General features: G+C 37.8%; 1 protein-coding gene across 11 annotated transcripts in view; it reads right to left on the reverse strand.

Annotated features, from left to right (window-relative positions):
- Positions 1-23,225, reverse strand: part of NAV2 (neuron navigator 2) — a 405,213-nt gene that overhangs the window by 13,800 nt on the left and 368,188 nt on the right. For 9 of the 11 annotated variants that reach the window (XM_035326761.1, XM_035326759.1, XM_035326760.1 and 6 more), the window contains 14 exons: positions 22,021-22,209; positions 16,955-17,007; positions 15,280-15,303; positions 15,090-15,164; positions 11,930-12,013; positions 10,996-11,107; positions 10,272-10,417; positions 8,197-8,205; positions 7,623-7,795; positions 4,809-4,962; positions 4,116-4,275; positions 3,539-3,639; positions 2,001-2,096; positions 1,445-1,613 (listed from right to left, as the gene is read on the reverse strand). In XM_035326761.1, the coding sequence (XP_035182652.1) occupies positions 1,445-1,613; positions 2,001-2,096; positions 3,539-3,639; positions 4,116-4,275; positions 4,809-4,962; positions 7,623-7,795; positions 8,197-8,205; positions 10,272-10,417; positions 10,996-11,107; positions 11,930-12,013; positions 15,090-15,164; positions 15,280-15,303; positions 16,955-17,007; positions 22,021-22,209 (1,545 nt within the window). The remainder of the gene's footprint in view (positions 1-1,444; positions 1,614-2,000; positions 2,097-3,538; positions 3,640-4,115; positions 4,276-4,808; positions 4,963-7,622; positions 7,796-8,196; positions 8,206-10,271; positions 10,418-10,995; positions 11,108-11,929; positions 12,014-15,089; positions 15,165-15,279; positions 15,304-16,954; positions 17,008-22,020; positions 22,210-23,225) is intronic. The other 2 variants (XM_035326757.1, XM_035326753.1) reach the window with 1 other exon arrangement.

Raw genomic sequence — 23,225 nt, forward strand, 5'->3', positions numbered from 1 at the left:
TGCAGATTTAGATCCAACCTGACCAAGCCGTTCCTTATTTCAGAGAGAAATCCCTTCCCCACTCTGGTGTCCCTTGTGATAGAGAACAGCACAAAAAAAAAGTGAGTAGGTGACCTCTAAGTTTCACCAGAATTCTCCATCAGCTTTCCCAGTTTTCGAAGTACTCAGTTTCTCTAGATAAAATTTGCTATAGAACTGTTTCCAGGCTACATTTTTCACACAGGAACCATGTGCTTTACCGTATTTTGTTACATTCAGTACACATGCATATACCATTTACCTGTTTACTTTTGAATTGCTAGACAAAAAAACAGCTATCATCAACTCCCCCTGCTTTCCCAAACACATGTAATTAAACTCCTCTGTATGCTGATGGCTATCTCTTCTAACATAAAACTCCTACTGATAAGCATTTATGCAATGTCAGCAATCACTTTAGGCAGAATTGGCTCAGGAAAAACATACAATGCTTCAAAATAAACAGAAGAAAGGGAAGTTGGCAGATCACCCATAGAAATGTTTGCACCTCAATGGTTACTTGGAATATTAAATATTTATATAGGCAGCTTTATATCTCAACGGTATACATGAGTAACTGATTTCCCATAAATTGATTAAATACACTCATATGTTATTGAAAAATGTTATCGTGTATGAACCTTCAAAGTACAAGTCCAGACATTACAAGTTAAATACAAAATCAACTGAAGCTTCACAGATACGAACAGTATTTCAATTGGGATTATACTCTCGTAAATGCATTCCAAGTAACTGAGCAGAACACTCAGGGTTCACATCAAGCCTCAGTAAACTGAGATATTTCACGACTTAGTTTGTCTTCCTGTGTGCTGATATGCTACAGAATTGATTTTTTTTTTTTTTTTTTTTTTATACCAGCAGTTAGAAATCAAAATACTTTCAAATGCTCAGTCGAACTTTGAAATTGAGCTGTGAAGTGGTTGGCAACATTCGTAAGTATTGTGCTACTCTATTGCTATATGCAGATCTATGCTAGATATTTCAGTGGTGTCACTTCAAGCAAGCTGATTAACACTGAAATGCCAGTGGTTGAGGACTTCACCTCAACCCCAGGTTTTTTTATTCATTTGGAAGAGCACTTCACTGCTCAAACAACTCCACGACGACACCTGTGGCGTGAGGTGCTCTCCAGCACAATTCAAGGCAACGATTTAAGACATCTGGAGGAAACTGCTATGTGTGTAATTATTTCTATTGTTACAGATGGAAAATGTGCCCAATTTATAGACTTCCTATACTCTTAAGTGCTTTCTTCATCAAATGAAAACAGAACAGTAAATAAAAGGCAAGGACAGGAAAAATAGACACAACTGAAAGTTTCTACTCCTCTGAGATTCTTGACACAGTATGCTTTGATAAAACTGTCATTACTGAGAACTACAACAGACCGATCTAGTGTAATTACCTTTGATGGTAACCGAAATAGTATTGTTTTCTCCAACTAGATAGCCACAGGGCAACAGCTCGGGTGTCTCTGCGCTGTTTGTGCGTTTGATTTCTCCAATGCTATAGCCCAGAACACTGTCCGAATTCAGCCCCAGCTGACTCACTGGATCCACGTGAATGATATATTCCTATGGTGAAAAAGAGGATGGAAAATTTTACGAAACGTTGAAAGCTTTGAGCCTGTAGATTCTAAGCTATAACAACAACACTGAGTTAAATATGACTCAATACTGGCAAATACCTGTTCAAATAGTACCAAGCAAATCCTCAGAGAAAAAGCAGACAGAATAGACAAATAACTGCTACGCACTTCACAGACAAGGAAACTGACAGTAAAGTTAGCTGACTTATCTGAAGACACACATAAAATCTTTGTAAAATTCAGTGCTGTTTGGACACCTATCCAAATTCATACCAGTGTATATACCTGAGCCTCCATGCAGGCCCACTGTTGTCCAATACGCTGTGCATGCTAATAGAAGAATTCAAGCGGAGAGCAAACTGTACACACTAACCTTAAACAACCGCCTAACCACGCCATCCAGAACATCCCACTTGGTCTTGCCACTGACTCCAATGCAGCCTATGAGGAAGGTGCGAGGCCTTGAATCCTAAATGAATACAAATGTGAATTGTGAATACAGCTTACCAGAAAGTCAGACATAGTTTTCAGAATTCTAGGCATTCATTCATGGCATTCATTTTTCTGTGACTTCATAATCTAAAATATGTTGCATTTTCAACATTTATCCTATTTACTTCTAGAAATAGTGCCATGGACAAAGAACTCTAGTGCAATTCTACATACATTTCTACATAAACTGGTGTGTTATGTTTGGTACATTACACCATTTTAGTTAATAATTTTGCTTCTGATTTCTACAGCAGATAAAGAAAAAGGAATGCACTTCGTTTTTCTATTCCTCTGTAGCTGTAGTCACTATGAAACATTTATTGAAGAAAAACTAATTTCCAGCTTAAGACTTCATGTTCAACTAAAATGTAAAGAAACATTTCCCCACGGTAACTTTACTGACAGTAAGCACAGTAGAGCCCAACAGAATTAGCAATACTTTTTTACCTTTAATTTACTTACCTGGGGTAATTTACTTATTAATGCAAAATTGTTATTTCACGGAAAGATCTGCTGAGCTGACTTTATTCTGTTTATTGAAATTTCTGTCCCCTCTTATAAAGGCCATTAAATGATTTCTTAAATACACTTTTACAGGTGCTCGTAATGTGAGATAGGAAGATCAATGCTTGGTAAAAAAAAAAAAATGTGTAGTACATTCACACGTGCATTAAACACATGAAGCAGGATGCAATTTCACAATATTTGAAACATATTTGCATATTTAGGATTCTTTACATTGCTTAAGAAAGGAGAAGATCTGAAAAATAACTGATTCAAAATGAAATACTTATACCAGAGAGGACAACTTCAACTATAGTTACAGATCTCCCCGTCTGAACCTAACAAATGCTTGTGGGATATTGTTGCTTCTAGCTTTTTAGTGCACCTTCTATCTACACACCGCGTCATTTTGATTATTTCAACTTAAATAAGACTTGAAATAATAACAGAAAGGAGCTTTGTGCAGCTTTTAACAGATCAATCTTAAATATAGGCTACCCTGAGGTGCAGATGAGTCTGCTCACCTCCTTGAAGCTGAAAAATTGACCTGTCTTTCAGAGATTAATTGTAATGTTATCACCTACACCACTGACACATTGGCTAGGCTAGCAGTCCTCTATTACTGACATAGATTCATGTCTAGTGCTGATGGCACCAATTGGCAGAAACTGTAAAATAAGAAATCAATCCAGATGAGTTCCATGAGACAACCCGAACTCATGTTGCTCGCTCTCTGCAGGTCAATGGAATTGAGAGCTTAGTGCTTTGTCTGTCACTATTGATGTCTGATATGTAAACTGTTCTGCTGAGAAATCTGTAATGAATGTTTTGAAAATAAAAGCCTTTAAAAGAGACTGGAATGTGGCAGAAAATTCAAATCCAAAGTCACTTATATGGGGATAAAATACAACTCACCTCCTTCCATTTCATTTCATCCTGAAAGTTGACAACTATTTTGACATGCCTGCCTCCTTCTTTCCGGGCGGAGCCATCGCCAGTGTCATCTAACAGCATGTCTGTGGACAGATGACATCAACAGCTTTCACAGCTGTAGCTTCATGAAGGCTGTTCGGGTTTACGCTAACACTTCTATTGTAGTCAAACACAACACATCTGGGCTTCACATGCCCAGAGGTTAAACATAAGAACCAGGTTTACTGACTGTCTTACTAAATATCAAGATCACTTTTAAAAAGAAAGTATTAGTCAGTTGCTCTGTATTTTTCTTCCTACAAAATATCCCTCAATAATACAACATCATTAAGTGGCTCTGAACACAACTCTCCGCAGCTGAGGTCATAGTTGGACAACTCCGATCTAGGGTGTAGCAGACTTACGATGACATTTTAAAAGAAGGCTTTATGCCAGCTCCTGACATATTTCCACACCTTAGCTGTTAATAATTTTCATGCTTTCATTTTCCATGGCTAACCAAACCGAACCTTCCAAGTGCAGGATAAAACCTGCCCACCGCCTTTCTCATTAAACTCACCGAGACTGGTTGACTCCGTGAGGTTCAAACTGTGTTGAGAGAGACCCACTGAATGTCTTGGAGAGGATGAAATGGAAACCTGAGACTGAGCCCTGCTACAGCTGCCGTGGTTTTCAGATTTCAGACGATCATTTTCTGCTTTTAATTTTTCAATCTCACCCTTGAAAAGACAAGTCAGCGGTTAGAAGGCACAGTGTAAACACACTCTTAAAATAGCACAGCATAAGCGACTACAGAAGAAATACTAATTCGGTGGAAATGCCATTTTCACATGATTTTAAGGCACTGCAGTAAATTAATTCTCATTACCATAATGACCTTTCTATGACATTTCTCAAAGTGTCCTAGAAAACAAAAATACGTGGAAATTTACTAAACACTGACACGTAGCTCCTTTAAAGCAGATGGCCTGAGAATTTTTTAACAAGCTGCTGACAGCCAATGAATGGTGTCCCCACAGTTTTCTAGGGTTGAAACAGTTAGCTGTTGCTGAGTCCAGGGAGGCGGAAATCATGGGTTCAAGCTGACCTTAAGGAAGGTGTAAGGCATAACACTGGTACACAGGTAAACTCAATTTTTAGTAAGCATTCAAAAAGCTTCAAATTTACTTTCTTTTATGTTTTTAGTGTGGCAGGATGGCCTGCCTTTAACACCTCAATATACACTGCAGTATTTGGGGTGGTTATCTCCTACCTGCATTCTGTTCATGGCCTCCCGCAGCTGGTCAAGCTGATGAGCGGAGCTAAGGGCTTCTAAACGAATATCAGTTAACTTCATCTCCTTGTCTCTTAGTTCATTTCGTAACTGCATGACTGTTTCAGCTTCACTGTCTGTGCATTCAGAAATTCTGGAAAAGAATGAAAAAGGCATTGAACTAGACCATTTGTTACTTGTCAGACAGTGCTTTGCCAGCATTTATTAGTAAAAGAGAAAAAACATACTCTTCAGGGAGTAGGCAACAGTTTTGGCTTACTGCATTAGTGATACCATAAATCAGATATTAAATAGGTCATGGAAACATTACAGCTTAGCAAAGTAAGTCTGAGGGTTAGTTTTCTTTAATCAGCATATGAAACAGAATTCAGGAAATCACCTACTATTGGACAGTCTACTTTTTTTCATGGTAGTTGCCATAAAAGAACTATTTTAAAGCCAAAATCTAAATAAATGAAGGGGGGTGCAGGCAGTAACAGTAGTTGGTTGAAGATTGATGATTTTACAGAAAGATTTAAAGCTCACCAGGTGTGCACAGCTGGGTTTCCCTGAAATGTTCTGGAGGGCTTTGGAACTCTACACCTATTCAAGTGTGATAAATTCCTGCTCGCTTTAAAGCACTCATGCTCAAAAAATTTTTGGTGGCATTCTTCTTCCCTCCTCCCACAAAAAAAATATTCTAGACGAGTAACATTTCAGCACATTCATTCATAAGTGTATCTATATAAAGATCAACTACCCAGCTGCATGCTTTGAGGGAGATTTCATTTAAAATGTCTATCCTTAAATCAGGTTAATGAGAGATGTTTTCTTCACCAAAAAGCCAGTAAGCCAAGACGTAGAAGTTTGACTTTTGCTCTATCCTTCCCTCAGTTTTCTCTCTTTTCTCATGTTGAGTCTTTTGGCTTTCTTGTCAAGATGTGATATATGCACACAGCATTTTGACTGATGATGGACGGGATCATCATTTAACAATTTACCAGCCTTAGAGTTCTAAAACACAATTTGCTGTAGTCACCAGAAACTCATTCCGTTAGGCTCAAGAGACTGGAGAAGCTTTAAAAAATTCATGGGGGATTATCTTCTGATACTAACACTTCATCACTATTATTTGACTGGAAACTATTGCTATTCTTTTCACCTTTCCATGGGAAAACAAGTGATGGGCTAAACTTCAGGTTTGGTTACTTACTCAAATGCATTTGAACTGAAATCAGGCTGGAAGTTTTGTATGTTATTTACAAGGTTGTAAGGCCACCTGGTAATTACACATACAGCTTCTTACATCTATCTGTATTTATTTATCCTGTTCAAATGCAGAAGCTACTGATAAAGTTAACACAAAATCAGTTTTACAAAGTTTTCCAAGAACATTCTAAACGTGAGCATAGATTCAAAACAGCACAGTAAGACCATTTTAACTTTATTTCATAGGTAGCCAAAATGAAACGTCAACATTGCGTGTGACCTTTCCATGAATGTAAAGTTAGCTACGTAACAGCAAAGTCCTGACTTTAAAACAGAGGCATATGGTTTGGCCGTATGGGCAAGTCTATATAATAGCTCACTGCTACCAAAAGGAGCAAATTTGCTTCTCACTTCCTCACCTAGCCTGCTCCCGGCTGTGCTGTTGTCATGCCCCATGCTCACACCAGCTCTAACACTCATCTGTGTCTGATCAGTCCGCCAAGCTGATCCAACTCAGCAACCCAGGATAAAAAAACTGTTCGCATTTCTTTCAAATTATTTTTCACCTAATTTAGCATGTTGAGTTGGCTCGGTAGAATTGTCTGATGACTAGCAGAGCCAGTGTGAGTGAAGGACCAAGCACAGGAGGTCCAGAAGCAAAGAGGAGCAGGTCATTTCCATTAATCAGAAACAAGCTGTTAGGTGAGTCTGGCTGTATCACTATACCATGCTGTTTGATTTCCAGTAAATCTTTACCTTTAGCTGAATTTGTCAACTTAAATGGGGAAATCATCACTGCAGCTCAGCACAATATGCACTGCCTTTAGCCGACAGAACAAAAAAACAAAATCCCAGACTTGGCCTGGTTTGTTTCATTAACAGCTAGAGATCCAATTCTGCACTCCAGGGTTACCCAGGGTATAAATACTCTTCATACTCAGAATGTTTTACTGAGAGAGCTCCCCAGTGAAATATTAAACAATGCTACAGTAAAGAAATAATGATTTTTAGCTTTCTGGATACTAATTGAAAGGTACTGTGTTGCAAGTCAGCTTACCTATCTTTAATTCCCTGAATATACAAATTCAACTTTTCTATCTTTTGCCTGTAGTTTCCTTAGGGTAAAGAACACTTAAAATAAACAGTAGTTGAAATGTTTGTTCTTTGCTCGTTATTTTGCCACTATAACAGGGTTAAGGATTTTACCAAATAAATCGGCCATTCTGGGAGATAAAGTAAGTAATGCTCGGGAGTAAGACCAACCAGTGGCAACAGACCAGTCCAGAACTACAAGACCATCCTGCCTGGCTCACTGAGTCTTCTGCTGTGGCCTCATGGTGAACAGCTGGTTTTAGCAGTACATGCAACTGAACAGCTGTCAAACTCTTGCAGTGCTTGCACAGATTTGCAGGTCCTCCTCATTCAGAGGAACCGAACAGGATGGGATGGTGTAGGGTATATTTTGCCATTGTTTCTGGAAAACAACCTTGAGATATCCCTAGCACCTGTCCAAAACATGATATTTCTCTTTTCCTCTACCAGTGCAGCAGGATGCCTTCCAGTACATTTTCCATTAAATAAATAATAACATTAAAAAACTCTTACAGAGAATTGGAATGAGAGGCTCTCAACAATGGTGTTGAAGTAGTAGAATTATGGTGCGGTAACTTTGGCGATGAAGGTAATGAAGAATCAGTCATCTCCTCAATATCTGAATGAGAAGATGCTGACTTGGGAGATTTCTTTTTACCAAAAGCTTGCTTGAAGGAGCTGCGTAACTGAAAAAACAAGACCACAACAGTAGGCATATCATGAAGAACTCATCCAGACAAAAAAAGCCACAGAGGAAAACTCTAACATGCAAATATTTCAAACAACAAAGCCATACTCACATAGATTTTAACAGAGGTAAAAGAGAATCAAAAAGCCTTTTTTTTTTTTTTTTCCCTGTAACTATTATATGAGATTAATAAGGTCAATAAGACTGGATATCAGTGCTTCCTATTTTTAATACTTAACAGCAAATTCTGTTCAGTGAAACAAGCTTTACATCTACATTGTAATGACTTGCAGGTATAATGTAACATTGCTCAGACAAGGTTAATGATGCTGAAATGGTTAGTCATGTAAATGGGTGGGTTAGCTTTGTATCTCATAGTTTAAAGTAGGTCTTCCTTACCTCATTGACCTGCCAGAAGAAGCGCAAGCAAAAGGAAGAGGGGGGAAGGAAAAAAGACATGTTTTAACAGACAAAGCCAGCGATAAGGAAAGCTCTGGATTTCTAAGACAAACATGACCAATTATCAATAAAGACCAAGAGTTACTTTAAAACTAGAACCCTGTATTTTCTAAAAACAGGTGCTTCAAACAACATACAGTCATTTTTGCATTACTTGAGGGAGACACCAGATCCAAACATCTTAACTACTTAAATCATATTTTCTCCTTGGCTCAGATGCAATGTTTTGGCTAACAACCATATTAACACTATGTTTTTCCTTGCAGGAACAGGTATTTCAACAGGAAAAAATACTGAATCATCGCTACACACATGCAACTGACTTTTTTTTTTCTTTAATGTGACAGCCATTTACCAAAAAACTAATAGAATGAATATTAACGTGGCTGAACTGATGTTATGCTGAATTTACAGTTCAACCCCAGTTAACGCAGTCTGGCTTAATATGAGATTGAAGTTATTTTTACACCAGACAAAGATTCCTATGATGAGAAATGTTGCAAATCTGTTTTTTCAGTCCTGAGTGGACAGCCGCATTGTTTCTATATATAGCAAAAGGTCTTTGGCTGAGAACCTCATCAGTATTTGTGAAATTAACAATGTGCAAGTCAGACTATTGTTTTCTCATTAAATTACTGATTTATTTTCCAATCTTCATTTTACAGCAATGATGTACTCATATTTAATACCAAGGTTAAGATATTGTCCTGTCTTCTGTTTATAATAAGGAAATGTGTCCTTCACCTTCTTTAAAGATAGCTGTGAGATGCATGAGAAACTTAGGCTGACGTACAATGGTATCTACTACATTACAACAACAAAGAATAGAAGCTAAAGCAAAAAAATCCAAGTGTTTATCTTAACTAAGGCTTAACAGTTATAAAATATCTGTGTCACAAAAAGAAAAGAGTTGCTAGCAATTTAAAAGGTGCAACAATTTACCCTGTATAACTATTGTAAAACCCCACGCAAGAGCGATGTGGAGATGACATTGTTTCCGATTAACTAATGATTTTAGGAGCAGAAAAGCAATACTACCGTTATGAAGGAGCTAGCAAGATATCCAAATGAAACCACTATGACAGAAGAGAAATAAAACCAAGAACCTGCTCAAAAAGCCATTTCTTACAGTTCAGGGAGTTTCATAAATGTTTCTGAGGGGATATTGTACAAATACAAATCAAGACTTGACCAGCTCAAACCACATTTTGTAGCTATTCAGAAAAGCTTCCAGAAGATCCAGGGAAATTTGAATTCAGTGGGAAGGAAGGGGTGGATTGCTTTACTGGGTACAATGTAGGATCTAGGGACATCAGTCCAAACTACAGTCAGACTAGGTCACTAAGGCAGTTACGGTCTAATTCAAAATGGAGTTTTATATTTTATACCTTTCCTCCAGTACACGGTACCTTGTACATAGTACATGATGAGCAAAGAAGGAAAAATGGGAAATGAAAGGTAAGTGTTGTAAAATCTTGAAGAATAAATGTTTATCACAATAAATTTTTTTTTTATTTTTTCCTGTGGAACTCCATGGTAACGTTCCGAACAGAGCTCTTAAAGTGTTTAACATGTTCACTTAAAAGAAGAAAGCCCTATGAAGCAAAAAGAAAAAAAAAACTCTCATTTTTGTAATTGCGGATTTGTTTACTTTAATGACATTTATGGGTTTGTTTTACTTTAATGACAAATGTAGAGTTTTGCCTGAGGGGCTGGACACCACGTAATTTTTACCCAGAACTGATCTTTGACAGGTATTTCTACTATAGGACTGTCCTTTTGGCTGTTAACATAAGATTCAGTCCTACACAGAGTCTACACAAGCACATACATCACTTATGACTCAATTAAGTCTTCAAAAGAGTATTTACACAGGATTTAAACAGTGCCTAGTTCTTGTGCTGACCTGTTGCATAAGGCGAGGGGAGGAAGGAGGAGCTGAGCAGCTAGATTTCACCATACATGTTCTGACAGTTTTACATAAAACCTCACGCAATACGTTAAAATGCACTCACCCAGTTCTTCCTCTTCTTTTTCTTTGAATCGCTCTCTATGTTGCTTCCCACACTGGAGTGACTGGTAGCGCTGTTAATACTGGAGACACTATCCGAAGAGTGTTGCCTTCGGATCCGCAGGTCTGTGGGTTGAGCAGCTCCAGTTCCTGAATATTAATTGAGGTGGTGTCAAATTTGGTATTCTGTATTAATCATTCAATCCCAAATGAACAGTTTTGGAAGAAAAACACACGATCACTTACCCCAACTGATGCGCTGCTTATTTCAAAGCAGTGCGCTTAATACTCATTTCTTGTGAGGAGATTAAAATCTCATACCCAGACTGTCCAACAGGAGTTACTTATGACAAGACTGCATTCCAATTTCGTATTGGAAATTACAGAGAACACGAAAGAAAATAAAGCCAAGTGTTTGACAGCTCTGAAAAGGGGCTCTTTGCTCCCTGATGCTTCACATTAGTGTCTAAGATGGGTGAAATACTAAGCAATTATAGTAAAATCAGTGAGCTCACACTCAAGCTCTAACACGTTCATTTATTTCTGTAGAATTTACCACATTATTTACAGAGATTCCCATTCCAAATCCCCACATTATACCAACTCAAGTAAACAGAGCATGGTCATGAGACAAAGTCGATCTCTGACAGAGTTGCGCGAGATACTACCAAGAGGACTCAAGTCCCAGGAGCGCTTCACAGTTGTGAAATGCAGTGCTTATTTCTCACCTTTGCAGTTGAGCTCAGGTGTGTTGATGACTCCATTAATGGCAGCCTGGGCAGCAGCATTTTGCTTCTTCAGTAGTTCAATAGTCTTCCTTAACTCATTCAGTTCAGAGTCCTTAAATAAGAAAAAAATGATGATACATCCAAAAATGCTAGCGTTACCACGCTGCACCACCTCCCGGTCTGAGCACTGGGAGTTGGCAGAGAATATGGAATATATATGTACAAGGAAATGTACATGAGGTTCAGTATGCCTGGGGAAATACATCCTCAGTAGTCTGCAAAATAGCTTGATTATTGCAACACAAGGAAATGTGCATGCTCTGTAGTAGACAAGTAATAATTATTCAAGCACACTGTCCAAAAAAACTATGTTGTCTACCTTGCAATGATTTTTCTCAATGTTTCATCTGGACACACAGGTGTGGATGCATTGGGAAGAAATTTATTACAAACATATGCAAAATACTGAAGACTTGCATCCAAAGGAAGAAGTTATAGGAATAAGTTATAGGAATAAGTTGTCACAACATACCAGTAGGAAAAACAAGTATTTTAGTCCAAAAAAAAATATTGTATTTTTAGTCAAAAAAATTACTGTAATTTATTCCTTCACCACAGTTGAGGAAACTAAGGCAAACAGTGTATGTGACTTACTTCCACAACATAGAAGAAGCAAGAGCAGAAATGCTGCAAACAGAACTAAAGGCTTCTGTACTGACAGTGCCCTTCCCCTCATCTTAAGAAAAGGTCTTTAACAGTTAATTAGTCTAAACCACATACATATTTACCTTTTGTGAATGAAAAGTTAAACCTCCCTATAAATCTGTCAGATAAAGCACAACGGTGACTTAATCCTTAAAAACCATCTCAGATCTGCCCATCTGGGATACACATATTTATAAGTGCACCTTCCACAAATACTTCTCCAACTTGCCTTTTGTTCAGCTGTCATGGTTAGGCTCTGCAGTCTGATCGTCATATTTCCCAGACTCTGCTCAAATGCTGCCACAAGGTGGGCCTGAAAATTAAATGAGACAGAAGTTATTTTGTTCTCTCCTCAAACAAGAATATTTATGGAGGTATTTAAATGCAGCACTACCGTATTTCATTGTTTGTTGTGTCAACGATCCGGAGAAAATAACAGTAATTAGAAAAGGTCAAGTGACCTGAGCATGCATTGTGAAAACATTTACAAACAAATTCCCAGGAACAACTTGTGGAAACTTAGAAATGCTGAAGGTAACAGACCAATGTCAAGATTTTAGAAAACGACAGCCCACTTGTGTAGAACTCCTACTAGCAGCACACCATGAAGTCATGCAGTTGTAGGCTATAAACCATGCTGCCATGCTTGGCAGCAGCTGCTATCAAACACTCAGAGGACAGAGCAGTAGGAGCAGCACCATGACCTGGCCCATCAGTACAGGCTCTCCTGAAGGTGCGTTTTCTGGCAGGCGCTACCCCCAGCTTTGATGCATGAAATGGCATGGAATCTTTCCATCGGCAAAGGACATCCTCTCACCTAACTATATAGGGAATGGCACCACTGTCCACAGAGCCATTCCAGGATTAGCATCAGCACACAGCTGACTTATCCTAAATAACTGCTCTCACATTCCTATTGAAAGCAAACACAAACACTACAATAACACAGGGATGTGCATCTCTCATTCCCCTCAGCCGCTATGAAAATCAGCAGAGCTCAGGCCGTGAGAAAACAGCAAAAGTAAGTTAAAACCCTACTTCAAAAATGTAAAGGTTTAATTAAAAAACAGACGGGTTTTGGGGGGAGTGGGGGAGCAGTGAAAAGGGAAAAGCCCAACTGATATTCAGTAATACTCAGCAATACTTAGCAGATTTTTTTTGATTTTTTTTTTTAAATGACCACATGGGTCATAGTGGGATACAAACCCATGTTTTGACCCTAGCTTATGAAAAAAATACCCTTCTGAAACCAAATCAATCTCCTTGAAATTATTGCTATGCGGAAATTTTCAGTGAGCTGCAGAAAGTAGTTACTTTCACATAGTAGTTTGAGGGAAACTTTTTCACAAATTCTCGTCCCAAACGGCCTGAGAATAACATCAAAGGCTACAGTGTGTATAGAGCAGAACTCAGAAGATACCTGATAAATTAAATAGAGAGGTCAATTCAAAGTGCCTAAATTAAAAGCGCTTTTTTTTTGTTTTGTTATTATTATTTCATTTTTTAAGAAATCTTGTGTAAAGTAAATGTCTGTAAAGCATGGTCTTTACAATCAGCATTAGTCTAAAATTCATTGGGATGAGCCCTGGCTTTTTACATGGAAAAACTGTATGTTCTGTAAAGAGAGGTGGCTAGAGACCAAAACATATTAGCAGCATAGTTAGAGCAACATCTCTGCAGCAAGCTGCAGCTGATTTATGGACAAATAAAGGGTAGGCTGTGGTCTATGATGTTTAAGTAGCACAAATGGGAAAAAAAAATTGCAAAGTGAATGAAGCTAAAATGGAATATTTTCAAAATAATAAGTGACGCTAACTTTTTGCAAAACAAAATGTACAGCAACAGCACACAAAAATCTACTGTCTGCAAAGATAGTGCATGGTAGTAACCATGCACAAATTCTTGGGCAAATTAATGGCAATTGGGATAGGCACACAGAAGAGTCACTACACAGACACTGTTCCCTCTGCTCTTTCCCTAAGCACGTGCTACTTGCTGCTTTTGCAGAGAGGCTCCTAACTCCTGTACTAAATAACAGCCTGCTGAATCTGAACACTGTATACAGAAGAATGCAACAGAATTAAGCCAGAGCTGGGTGAGTTGCATAGCTGACAAGTTCTTTGTATGAAGGATGAAAGCTGGGTTGTTTAATAATGTGATGAAAAATGTATGCAAGTGAATCTGCTCTTATTTTCTCGCATGTAAAAAAACGTTTCTGGATGAAAAACAACTCATGCATCCAATCCCTTTTGTATTCAGGAAGCAAACATAACTCAGCTTTTGGAAGATTTTTGAATTTCTTTTCTTCTTGGGTCAGAGACTGAAAGGTTACATGCAGTCAAAGCACTTTTATTTGACTTCTATACTAACTGTATTCTTGATTTTCTGTTTCTGTTTTGCAAGCTGGATGCAGCACAGTGACGCCTGCAGTAAACACTACAGTAGATTTCCCCTTGAATCTTTCTTATGATAGGTGTTACTGATCAGATGAAAGCTGTCCTTTACCGCGTCAACTTTAGTATTGTACTTATTCAAAGAGTTGCTGGACAAGAATGTTCTCGTCAGTAATATGTCCTCTTGCATTTATCTATTCCCACAAATGAGGATGTCAGCGTGACCCGATCTGATCACCGTTCATCTGTAGCTTATTTATTCTAGAATGCTTATTTTCCTAGCAAGCTACTGTCTTTCACTTCTATCTGTGACTACAGAACAGAACATACAGATAAGCTTCCTCAGAGTCACACAGTGTTGCCTCAATACCCTGGCTTCAACATCTTTTTTATTTTTTTTAGAGCGTCTTACATTACTTAAACATCAAATTCCTCAGGGGAAACAAGCAGTATTGCCTACACTGGCAAAAATCAGCATATGTTCACTCTTCAGAAAATGTATAAATTCTCCGAGCTCCTTCTGCCTCTGTTACCTTCAATTCCATTATGAGCCCACTTCTTTATGCAATAGGAAAACTTTATGTTTTTTAATCCAAGGTTCTACCAATTTTGATTCCCACCAATTAGAACCACCATTTGTACCTCACCCCACCCAAATATCAGAATAAGACACTATTTATAACATAATAAAGAGCTGGTCTTCAATGATTCTGATACAAACATCTTCACTCCCTGACAATGTTTTTATCAGATGTTTTAAGCACAATGAATATTATAATTCAGTATTTAAAGGAAGGCATAAGATAACTCAGTAGGACAGAGGATGTTATTTTTGGAATGGTTCCACATGCATGTAGTTATTTTTTTTTAAACACACAGGTAATGTGAACTGAATGTTATACAGATGATATCTTTTTGTCACTTAGAAAACCTGTAGTGGTAATTGGTGCATTAAATGCATTCCTTGTTAGAGTTTGTTCTCTGAGTTGTACTCACATTGGCAGTCAACTGAGTTGTCAGAGCTGAAACTTTTTCTTGGGATGCATCCAACTCTCTTCGTAGCTTGCGGATCTATAGATTTTAAGAGATCACTTTATTGCACTATAATATGGAGAAATAAAATAGCGAGACAGAAAATGCAGTGTCTTGACAGAACATTTATGCCTGTCAAACACAGTGCTCTTACCTCTGACTGGCATTTCTCTTCAGGCTATAAAATAAAACCAGAAAAAATATATGAGGATAGTAACAACATAACCATCATGACAACCTGTGCTGTCTAGGCACTGTGGTGATGAACAACTGAGGACTCAAAACTAGTTATCTGAGTATGCACAGGGGATGTACTGACCATCCCTTGTGCTCTGCATGATCAAATTGTGGCTACTGTGGCTAGTTTCTAACCAAAGTCACCAGCAAATGGAAGGAAGTTGGACACTCCACTATCCTTATGTAAACATGTCCAGTACGAGCCACCATGAAAATTATACCCATCAAACCACACTATTAAGAGCCACTTATGCTTGGACAGCAAACACATAAACCAAGAACTTAAGGCACTAGCTGCTGACAACTCTCCTTGTGGCTCATGGCTACAAACAACAGCCCAGGGGAAAGATCTGTTTTCCATCCTTCCGATGTCTTATCTGTTTTGGCTTCATACAGACATTGGTTGAGGCAAGGTTATCAATGGAAGGCAGTATTTTCAATTTATTATCAAGGCCACGTTACACATGTAGCCTGCTAACAGTGGAACAGATTCATGAAAACACTATGCTGGCCTGATGACTTTATAAACAATTATGCATGTTGTTCCAAGAGCAAGTCTTTCTGTGTACTCAAGTGTCATACATGCTTGTTTCAGCTGGGGATGTGTGGTTAAGTGTGAAGTTGCATCATACTTGCATAACAATTAGAAATTGAAGATTCTGCTCAATTCACACATATTTCAGAAGTAATTGTTATTCACCACTTGTTTTCTTAAAAGGGTCACGTTTTTAAAAAGCTCCAAAATTGCAATTACAGCATGCCAGGAATGCATGATCCAGTTTCAAACTAGCTAGCTTGGATACTGAGAGCACTGAAGCCACTGGGATTTAATCATCAATGCTGAATACTTCTGTACCAGCACGTGTAGGTTGGAAGCTGCTTGTGCCCCCAGGTCACTGCAATTAACACTCCAACTAGCCAGACAGAAGTTAGGCAAGACAGAGTCTACGTGTTGCAGTCTCACTTCCCCATTACAGCACAGGTGTAGTCTTAGGAAGTCTTCCATGTTTTAAATGGAACATCCTTTGTGAAAATATTAGAAGAAAATAAGCAAATGCAATATCCATTTTAAAAAAATCTGTATTTCCAAACTTCAGATAACCTAAGTGAATACATACTTCTGGAGAAAATATTACTGGCATAGTGAGCAAATGCTTCCTTACAGTTATTGAAATCTACACTATTGAAAACTTATTCAAACTTCTTTAACAGAAAATACTTAATACAAGGCTAGAATGACTCAATACAGCAAATTCGGGGTGCTTTAAGTAATGCAGTTCAAATCTCCTTGGACTTACATAAGTCCTGAACAGTGAAACCTGTTTAGCAGAGTTGTAAAACACTGACTCAAGCAAAAAGTTGCTGCTTTTAAGCCATTAATATCTCTGTTTAATGAGAGTACGTCTAAGTATCAACAGGCATCTTCATGAACACAAACATTTATTTCAGAGAAAGCTTTCAGAACACAAATGAACATGAAAATTAACAGTGCTTTTGTTCCTCCTCCTTGAATGGCAAAAATAATTAGCACAGTAAGACCAGCGAATTCAATACCTTTGACTAATAAAGTAAAATCATTTCATTATACTCACCGTCGAATAAATAGATGATGTACTGGACACCAAAGAGAGAGATGAACCATGCACTAGAGGAAAGAAAATTAACAAACCAAACATAAATACTGCAACCACATAAAGCAAACACCATAGATCATCTATTGTCAGCTACCCGCCTGATGAGGAAATACTTTCATAAAGTTCATCATCCATAATAAACTTCATTATGTTATTGCACAAATAACGTTCAGCTGGAAGAATACTTGGCCACACAGCACAATCCATAAACTCTGATTTGGTAAAGCTGTTTTAACAATTTAATATTACAGATTTTGGGGGGACAATGAGGTGTTATCAACAAGATTAAGAAGACAAGTTTCAATGAAGATTTGTTTAGAAATAAGATATATCTGTCCAGAGAAATACTTAAGACTCAGGATAAAAAAAAAGGAACAAATTAACTGCAATGCAGAAGAGGTTACAAAATTAAGTCTAACTACTTCATCTTGGGTTTTAGATGAGATCGAAGGGGAGTTGTTTTCTTTATGCACTCAAATCGCAGACCAAGAGAGAACTGTGATACCCAGCTCCGCTATGCACCGCGATGCACTCCAGAAGATTTGGAGCACCCCAGTCAGAAAGCACTGTCTAATCTGCGGACTCTGAATTGTTCTCTAAAATAAATATATCTTCCTTCCACCTTTGTGACAGAACTGTATCATGGGTTTCAACCATCTGAATACTCCCTATTCCTGCAGATTTTTTGGTCGGTCCTGAAGGCAATGACGTATCTTTAACAAGGCGATTTCTTCCTCTTGTGGAAAACTTACCTGAGCGTAAACATGGCTGCAAAACATTTTCTGAAAATGAACTAAGTCCAAGCACTTTTTGCATTTAAATATGCATTCAGTAAAAGATATCCACATGTATTGATTCTTCGGGTTGTTACCATCACACTGTGTTAGGATCTACATGTAACATCATCTTTGGTTTTTTTTGGTTATGCTATTAAAAGAAACAACTACCTGAAGCTATTATTTCTGTTCCTGAAACACAAATAACTTTTCTTATTTTTAGGAACAAAATACTTTTACTAAAACTTTAATTCAAACTCCAGATAACTTCACACAAATCATACGAAACCCTGTTCATCACTTTCTCTTTCATCTAAATACTCCAGCCAAAACAAGTTTAGAAAAGCTGCCATTGTGTTTTAATTACATACTGAAATTCTCCTACATTCAAAATAAATGGGTTCTGTTTTCCCATTCACATTATATCCTAAGGAAAGGCTGGAAAGAGAAGTAAACAAAGTATAAATTGGTTTCTGGCGGTTTAAGACAATTTATAAAAACCCACAATAAAGTAAAAAAAAAAAAAAAACACACCCATTTGCTTTTTCTGGTTAATAATGTTTTCAATTAAAATGATCTTTAGAGTGGGATGCTAAGTACTGTGCTGTATTAACAATATAAAAATAACCAGAATGAATCAGGCCCAAGGTCTGTTTAATCACATATTCCATCTCTGGCTGCAGTATATTCTCACAGTGAATGTTTGGGGAAAGAAATGTAAGAACAATGCAGATACTTGGTGATTTTCCCCAGGTACACCTTTGTATCTTCTGGGAAACAGCAGAGATGGAAATTCATGAGATAGAAGCCTCACTCAAATAATTATTTTTCACAGTTCCAGTGACCTAGCATTAACTTGCTTAATTAGTTCTGAATTCACCGACACATTTTTGTCTGTCACAAAAAAAAAAGGTTTATAAATATATTCTTATAATATATGAATATATTAGTTATTAATATTAATATAATAGTTGTTTTGACCTGCTGCAGTAAGTTCCTTGAGTGTCTCTGGACCTTGGTGGAAGAAGAAGTAATGGATAACCATCGTCTTCGTAATGCACTAAATTATCCATTACCATATTACCTCTTTCGCTCATTGTTTTCCAAGATGAACATTTCTCACTTATTCTCTCTTCCTACTATAGATGTTATGCATTTAAGATCTCCACATCACTTTAGTTTTTACCTTCATTTTATCTTTAGCATCGCTTTTTAAAAAAAAATGAAATGCCCGAGGCACAGACAATAGTGCACAAGGCCAAAAAAGGTCTCACACAGACAACATGTTATTTTGCTATGTGTCTCTATGCTATTCCTTTATGAGGTTCTTACTAAAAATAAAAAATGAAAGGTAGGGATGTATTTAAGAAAGCAACCGTAACAACTGCTCAGACAAGAAGCTGATCTCCGTACAATGGAATGGGGGACAAACATATTTAAGTTCACACCTACTGGAATTTTTAAGATCAGATGGGACTTCAAAGGAAAAAAGAAGGAACAGTATGAAAAAAGTTACAACTCTGGGAATCATACTCCTGCCTTGCAAAACGCCACCACTGAATCATTTGAATGCGCATATAATTTGAGATTTCTAGTTTCAAGGAGAGCTAAGGAGTTAATATCTTTGTGCAATTTCTTGTTAAAGTACCTGCAGATGGCTACTTAAAGGCTATTTAATTAGGAGCCTGAAGGCAGCTACGCTCTTGATGTGAATCCTGTTTTCTGCAGTTAACGTGCATCTGCATGCAGACTACAACCCCAAATTGTTTTGGACTATTATTTCAAAGCACTATAAATGCATATGCAAGCACGTATCATTTTTTCATGTTAGAAATAGTCTAGTCATGATCAACTGTCCAAGGAGTAGAAAAAACAACAGATGTTTCAGTCAACACAACAAAAAGGAATCTGCATTTATATCTCAACAAAAATGAATTCAATTCCTCTTCTCTCTAGGAGGCTGAAGCATCAGGGCCAAACCAACAGCAACACAGCTCCTGGGGAGGACTTATTCCTACAGAAGCAGGGAAATGGGAGAGCCAAGAGACCAGTTAAGGTTTAGGCTGTTTTTCCCTGAAGTTCTAGATATTTTGGAGGCTGTTCCTGCTGGCATCTCCCCAGTGCTGAAATCCTGCAAGCAGAATTACTGCAAGACTCGTAACATTTCCACTTCAGTACTGTGCTATGAGAGAATGTGACGGAACTTCACGCTATGGAGACAGAATTAAAAAAAAAATATATAAGTATTTTAAGAATAAATTCTAGGCCTGCTTAACTTAATAAGAATCAAATGTCTTGTAATTTCATATGCTAATAAATAATTAAGATGTAGGTTGGTAAGCTTTACTTAAGACCTGGATTTATACTTTATTGACACTGGCTGATTGGTATAAAATTAATCTGTCCATTAACCATATTTAATTTCTATAATACTTTTTCATCTCAAGGCATGCACACTCCGTGAAGGTCAATTACGTTCAGAGTTTTGAAAGCACAGGGTAACATATGTGCCATATTCAGAACTGCTTGCTAACTTATAACTTGTAATTCCCTGAGAAACGAGCAGGAGCTACAGAGCTATCCCTGCCTTCAGTAAGGCTAAAACATCTTGATAAAACGAATGAAAAGCACTCAGCAGAACATTTGGCCTCACTAATGCTTCACTCTTCCTTTTTTATGTGGTCCCTCCCTCAAACACATAATACTCCTTAGATATTCGTTCAAGCCAGCCTCTTTCCTGGACAAGAATTTCTGAATTGCAAAATAGTTTATCCTCCCATACACCAAAATGCATTAGCTGCAATCGTGGGCATACTTAAAATAATAGAAGACCAAGGTTACAATTTTTTTGTCTTCAATATTAACAATATGAAGGTGCTTTTTAGTAAGAGAAGAACTGCTCATCACAGAATGGAATTCAATTGACTCTCAGGCAATCTTTGACCATTTCTAATCATCTAGCTTTCTGAGAGCATGACACAAAGGTCAGTTCCTGCAGAGACATGTCTTCAGGGTTATTCTTCTCTTTTACAAGCCCTAAGGAAGATCCTCAACCACAGGCCCCTAAAACACAATTAAATGTAATGGAATTATAGTTTGTCTGAATTCAAGAATGAATTAGCCCTGATTCTTTCTGAAGCCATATCCATTACACATTTCCTATCCCTTCCAATGGCAGGAAACTGGCAGAAGAACCAGTATCTGCAGGAAGTGACCTGGTGGCTCTTAAAGGCTCCTGCAAACACCGAAGCATGCACGCCTTGTTCTAAGGGGTGGCAACAACAGGGCACTGTATTCATAGCGCTTCAAGTACAGAGCTTTAGCAGTGGACGAAGCAAGCCAGCGAAGACTGGTGTGAGCCATATCAATAAAGCACCTGATACTCAACCGAACTCCCAATCCTTGTCAGAAAGGAGACTGATGACTTGAAAAGCTAATCCGGTCACCTTCCTATGAACCACTCCCAGAACCTGCCCCGTGCTTGACTTCTTCAAGTGCATCGTGTTTTGTGGCATGCAACCATGTGGAGGTTTGGATGTGCACTCATAGCTCAGGTAGGTTGGCTACTCCTCGTACAGCCATAAGGTTGCTTGACCAGTAATAACTAAACAAAATATTCATCTACAAGTAAATTAATTTTTCTACTTGTATTTACTTGGGCTTCTTTTATCAAATATGTATGAATGCTTATTTAATTGAGGCTGAGGAAGAAAAAAGAAGCAGCTAATGTTTTGAAGAACTACTCAGGTCTGTTCTGTGAAAGCTGTGCAGATATGAACCCACAGCATTCAGCAGAAATAACAAGGAAAGACATGTTGAATACAGATAACTGAAAATTAACTGGGATAGAAACAACAGGCTGACTAGTATCAATTATATATACACTACAAACACAAGTATGGAGGCCTCGGTCAGGAGAATATCCCTATTCAGGAAAACACTTTAATACGCTAACTCTGTGCATGAACTTGAGCCATTCTGGTATCGCTAAAAATGAAGCAAAGGACGTGTATAAATCACACGGTACAGGTACAAGACTTATAAGCTGTGTCCAGCCAGAAAGACCACTGAGCAAACACCATCAGAACACAGATCACTAAGATTAGTTTTATACAACACTGAGAATGCTACACAAAGACTTGTGGTCTAAAATGACCGTGACGCTGAACGGAAAAACACAACGTTTACACTTGGTTTATGTGAGAATGCCATCTTCTGATCATTTCCAGCACCACATCCTTTACTGACCTTCTTCAAAGCCATCACGGAACGAGCCAGATCGGCTCATTGTTCTGCTTTTCTCATCCAGGGACATTGAGCTGTTCCTGAAGCGTGTGTCACTATAGGGGTCGTAAGGACCATCTGCATTGGAAAGGCTGTGGGTCCGTAGCATGGTTGGATTTGACAGGCTCATCTGGACTGCAGTGGTTGGGCTTGCTATAAAGAATAGAATAAACACCAATCTATTTGTGTGATCACAAATTTTCATGCCTAATGTTTGTGCAACTACAAAAAAAAATATTTATTTTAAGACAAATTTTTGTTGTCATTCTCTCTAGACATCATTATGTTTCTCATTTCAGTAGATTCAAGTAAAAGGCATGCACATCTAGTTAATAAATAGGAAAACTCAAGTAAATCGGGTTATTTTAAACACTCGGTACTAAGTTTATGCTTCTACAGACAAGAGCAGTCAACTCAGCAACACTGGGTAGGCACGAATTAATTATTTCTCATATAATTTGGAACAGTCCTTCCTCAAAAAAGAGTAAAATGCCCAGAGGAATTTAAACTAATATTTTGCCTATGTAAAACAGGCCTGTTGAACCGTCTTTTTCAAGTTCCCAGAATATTACATTTTTATCTATATTTAAGAGAAGTTAGAAAATTTCAGACCTTTAGTTTTCTAATAGTCGTATATTTCAGAATCATTTCTTTCCACTGTGAGCTCCTAAGGATTGCAAGTAGTACACAGGCATGCATACCTGTAGAATTTGCAGATTAAAAGACGCCACACAAATATCACTTCTGCCTCAAAAGCCAACAGTCTCACAGCCAGTGTTTGGAGCACAAAACTTCCACTCCAATTTTCACATTTTTAAAGGAACTGTTGTGCTACATTATAACTGTTATTTAATGAGAACTGATTAGTTTGTGGAAAAATGAGAAAAACAAAACTGCTGTTCATCTGCAAGTTCCTCTGGGTGTCCTGTCATTGCCTGTTTCCATGTACACCATCAACTGAACTGGTACAGACATGTCTGATGAACATTTACAATTTTGCCTGCTGATCCCTGGTCTTCATGCTGTATTTGTTTCCTCTAGGCACCAATTATATGAGGCAATGAATATATGATTAATCTGTTCTTTCATATATTTCCTTCTTTTTATGTAGAAAATACAGTAATTCTGTTTACAGGTTCCAACTTTCACATCAACATTTGCTGTTAAAG

Source organism: Oxyura jamaicensis, chromosome 5, assembly GCF_011077185.1.
Source record: "Oxyura jamaicensis isolate SHBP4307 breed ruddy duck chromosome 5, BPBGC_Ojam_1.0, whole genome shotgun sequence".
NCBI lineage: Eukaryota > Metazoa > Chordata > Aves > Anseriformes > Anatidae > Oxyura > Oxyura jamaicensis.